The sequence below is a fragment of the Atta cephalotes genome, assembly GCF_000143395.1.
Source record: "Atta cephalotes unplaced genomic scaffold scaffold00007, whole genome shotgun sequence".
NCBI classification, from domain to species: domain Eukaryota; kingdom Metazoa; phylum Arthropoda; class Insecta; order Hymenoptera; family Formicidae; genus Atta; species Atta cephalotes.
In genome coordinates, this window is record NW_012130071.1 from 2,124,158 (window position 1) to 2,128,822 (window position 4,665).

General features: G+C 33.9%; 1 protein-coding gene across 1 annotated transcript in view; it reads left to right on the top strand.

Annotated features, from left to right (window-relative positions):
- The window catches only part of LOC105626909 (myc box-dependent-interacting protein 1), a 69,543-nt gene that overhangs the window by 54,399 nt on the left and 10,479 nt on the right, over positions 1–4,665 (top strand). The window contains exons 3-7 of the mRNA XM_012208200.1: positions 2,033–2,223; positions 2,596–2,868; positions 3,104–3,222; positions 3,446–3,489; positions 3,717–3,926. Coding sequence (XP_012063590.1) covers positions 2,033–2,223; positions 2,596–2,868; positions 3,104–3,222; positions 3,446–3,489; positions 3,717–3,926 — 837 coding nt within the window. The remainder of the gene's footprint in view (positions 1–2,032; positions 2,224–2,595; positions 2,869–3,103; positions 3,223–3,445; positions 3,490–3,716; positions 3,927–4,665) is intronic.

Genomic DNA, 4,665 nt, shown 5'->3' on the forward strand with positions numbered 1-4,665 from the left:
TTCAAATTTCAGCAGAAAGTTAAAATTTACTTGATAGTTACATCTTGTTTCGTGTTTCTGACTTCTAATGGCATAATATGTAATTTATAATGCAAAATCATGATTATGATTATTGATTATGTAATATACATATTGTGTTGTAGAAGTATATTGTAATTCACATTAGGCATAAATTTATTATCAATTTTAGATTATTGATTAAAATTATATCAATCAAAATTATTATATTAATTTGCAAGGTAATTGACACTGACGTTCACACGATAATCCTTCGACAAAATCTTTAGGTTTTTATGAAGTTTCCGCTTCATGAGTGGAATTACGCGTTTTAAAAGCTGGAGATCGGCGATGCGCTCATTCTCTCTCTCTCACTTCACACGAGTCTTGACACGTGGCTAGCAAACACACGCGAAATCAATAGAAAAACGTCATTCGATCTTTAATTCCCCCCACTCGAATTGTTAGTCGCAAACAACTTTTTCATGCTTGACTGGTCTATAGCGATGTGACCGTTTTTACAGCCTCTGCGTTTCGACACCGCTGACCACGAATTTTAATTTTCACCAGAGACCGACTAAAAATCGTCAAAAATGTATTTAAAAAATAGGTACGAAATTCGGGGACGCTGTTTCCCGTTAGATAAATGTCGTGATGCGGTCACGGATGACTTCCTCAGAGAAGGTGTTAATCTCGAAGTGCACAGGATCCGCATTAACAGCTCTTACCTTTTCATTTATCACTTAGCCGACGGGCATAAATACTCGCATGCGAAACGTGTCGGTAGGTAGGTGTCGACGAAGTCCCTCTGTCATTATAAATGCGGGCAATGGTAAAATATGATGAAAGTGTGTCTGTAACGCGTTGCAAATTCGATCGCCGACGATTCGTCACAATTTTCGCAAATTTTTCGTCGTCGTATGCTCTATGTCTGAGTCCAAGTTCCAGATGAGAGAAAAGAAGGAGCTATAATGAGGACGTCAGTGTGCGCGACTCATTGAATCGGGTAAAAAGCGATTATACTGAGAATTATTATTGTGGCAGCCCGTTTACCGTAATTTGCACTAACGACGAATCATTTAAGTACATTTGCGCCACATGAATGATGTTGATTGTGCCATCAATTGTGCCTGTTAAAATTTATATGTGGTTATTAAAATTAATTTACAATGTAGTCGTGAAACTGCTTAATTATGCTTGCCCTAATAAATGTAATTATTTTACAATAAATTTTTTACAGAAACGCTTACAGTTTCATTGCACCAACTGTCAACTTCGTTGACTCACTAGAAGTCGATATTTGCTATGTGAAAACAATGTGAAGCAATTTATTTTATTTCATTTATTTCATTTATTTTATTTCATTTTTTTGTTTGTTTTATTTATTTATTTTATATTCAGTTAGGTTTTAAATGTAATATTTTTGGGATATATGCTGTAGGTTTAATCAAAATATATATTGTAAGTACAAATCAAATATATATAATAATAGAATTAAAAGAAATTTTTTTTGAGAGAAAATTTTATTTCAATGTTACATATAAATAAAATGTCATATCAGTATATAGAAGATTATATCTTTCGTACTCTTGCAATTTGAAATTTTAACGCCGATAAAACGTCGTTCTGCAACTTTTGCAGAAGGAATTTGTAAGCAATCGGCTTATCGCCGCAGGTGAATGCACTAGGAGAGGTTTAGATGTAGGTCAGGAAAGTAGTCACCCGTGTCGCACATTTATTCCTGAAGTAAAAAGACACGTATCGCCGTGATGGAAAATCGGCGTGAAAAAGTTTCTCTCTATGGCTTGCGAAACAACATCGTCTCTCCCGACGACCGCGTTACGCGGCGTCTTCAATTTGAGACGTCTTCTTCATCTTCCTCCAATACATCTTTGCCACGCGAATCTCTTTATGAATCTTCTGCACGTTTTTCCATTTAGCAATAATAAAATTTTCTCAATGACAAATAAAATGCTAATGAAAAATAGATGAAAAAAAATTGAGCAAAGCGACGCGTGTGTATTTCATTTTGCAGCGGTGCAGGCCGCTTCAAAGACGCTCATGGACTCGTTGAATGAGATCTACGAGAGTCAATGGACCGGACACGATCTATTGTACGTGCAGGCACAAAATCTTGACATGCTGTGGCAAGATTTCACTCACAAACTTGCGGACCAGGTTCTTGTACCACTCAATACGTATCAAAGTCAATTCCCAGAGATGAGGGTACGTCCCGTGCAATCCTCGATAGTTGCACACAATTTCTTTATTAATAATACTTTTTTATCATCATTTGTTTTAAAAATAAAACTTTATTGAAATCACAATTAGAGTAGTATATAAAGTAATAAATAGTAATTTTTATTTTATAAAAATTAAATAATAATTTGTTACTTGCCTTTATAAACAATGAATAATAATTTACACGTAAAATTGTATAGTAAAATTGTATAGTAAAATTGATAATAATAAAGATTGAAAATGAATCGAGAATTTTACTTGATCTCTACAACAGGATCAAATAATGGCTGTAGTTTAGGAAATTAATAATAAAATACATGAAGATATTACATTTCAAGGATTTCATTGATCTTCCAGAAAAAGGTCGACAAACGCGGACGCAAACTGGTGGATTACGACAGTCAAAGACACAACTTCCAGTCGTTGCAGGGTAATCCAAAGAAGAGGGATGAACTCAAAGTATCCCGGGGGAAGGAGCTATTAGAAGAAGCAAAACGTACATATGAACAACTAAACTCAGAGCTGCACGACGAACTGCCAGCATTATACGACTCGCGCGTTCTTTTCCTCGTCACAAATTTGCAGACACTCTTTGCCGCAGAGCAAGTGTTTCATACTGAAAGTGCCAAGGTATTTAAAGTAGAATTAGTAATAAGGATCAATAAAAATAATGAGAATGGATTCTTTAAAAAATTTTTTTCTTAAACTCTTTCAATCAAGATTTAATAATACAGAATTTTATTTATTAATTTCTAACAGACTTTAATGTGAATTTAATTTGATTTCTCTATTGAAGTATAAAAATTTTTTAATTTACAGAATTTTATAATATAATTGTTATATTTTTTTTCATTCATATTCCTAGGTATATTCTGAATTAGAAGCAATCGTTGATAAATTGGCTAACGAAAGTCAGCGAGGATCTTACACGTTGAAGAAGAATACGGAACCGCAATCACCGAAGTCACCCAATGCAAACTCATCGTAAGTAGATCGAGTCTGCAAAAATCGAAATTATTGCGAAGAAATAAAAGTAGTTATAAAAGAAAAAAGAAAAACGTTATATTTGGTAAAGCTGCAATTATACAAAACATAGTATTAAAGCGATTGTTACATAAAATATGGTACGATAATAATTAATACAAAATGTAAAACCGAAAGAGATATGTAACAGTTACATAATATTAATAATACTGATTTGTTTCAGCCTAATAATTAATACGCAGCCGGCGCAGAACAATATCTCAGGAGGTAATTATTTTGTTATATCTTTGTTCAAGTTGAATTTGTGCGCGTGTATATTAATTTTATATATACATATATATACATATATGTTACACTAACACTTGTATGCCTGCAAGCGTCCTCGCTACACGTAGAACAAAACGCGAAATATTTTCCAAAAGGCTTTGAGCTTCACAAGGCCGTGTTGTGGCTCGGCATTCAGTTTTGAGTGTGCTTTCTCTCGCGTGTTTCAGCTTTAGATGATACCGCGCCCGTTGCTAGAGACACGTCGCCGACCACCCAGATAAACGGCAACGCTAACAGCAACGCTAATAGCAACGCTAATAGCAACGCTAATAGCAACGCTAATAGCAATGATAACTCTCTCAATAATCAGGATGTGTCGCCGCAGAACGCAGTCGCGCCTTCTAAACGAGTCGAGGAACTGTATGATATTCCAGTTGGTAAGCGAATTCGCGAATTTTTAAACTTTGTCGTGTTTTTTAATGTGCCTTTTTGCTAACGTTATTTGATCTTAGCGAATTCAATTGAAATAATCTTGAGTAATCATTTCATTGTCGAATTTTTATCTTTAATAATTTAAAATAGTGTTTTTAGCGTCGTTCGTTTGCAATATTATAAATACTTGTATAATTCGGTAACAAAGATTCTTGTTATCGAAGTTAGTAAATATGAAGTAAAATAATTGAACTGTACTTTGGCGAAAACAAATAAACGATATTTTAATTGTCGATTGATTTATTTTATAAAGTTGAGCTCAATAAATTGTTTCGAATTTCAAAACAAATTTGCTTGTATATGTAACGTAATAATGAATCAAATATTACTAAATTTGCAATATTGGATAATTGTTAATACAACAATAGTACGCTGCTTGCCCCTATGTGCATGGTCTTGTCGAAACAAGATCGTAGTTAATTTGACCTAGATGTGAAATTAAACGTTAATTATGCAGTTATGCCCATACTGCGTTAGTGATTGGAGATTGTGTCCACATTTGCGTCTCTTAACTAATCAGAAGCCGTTGGCCGGCAATTTCTTTTTGATTGGTCAAGAGACGCAAACGCGAACGCAGATGCAATCTTCAATCGTTAATGTGGTACGAGCGTTAAACGAATGAAACACAACTTTACACAATTGATATATATATATATATATATATATATATATATATAAGTACTA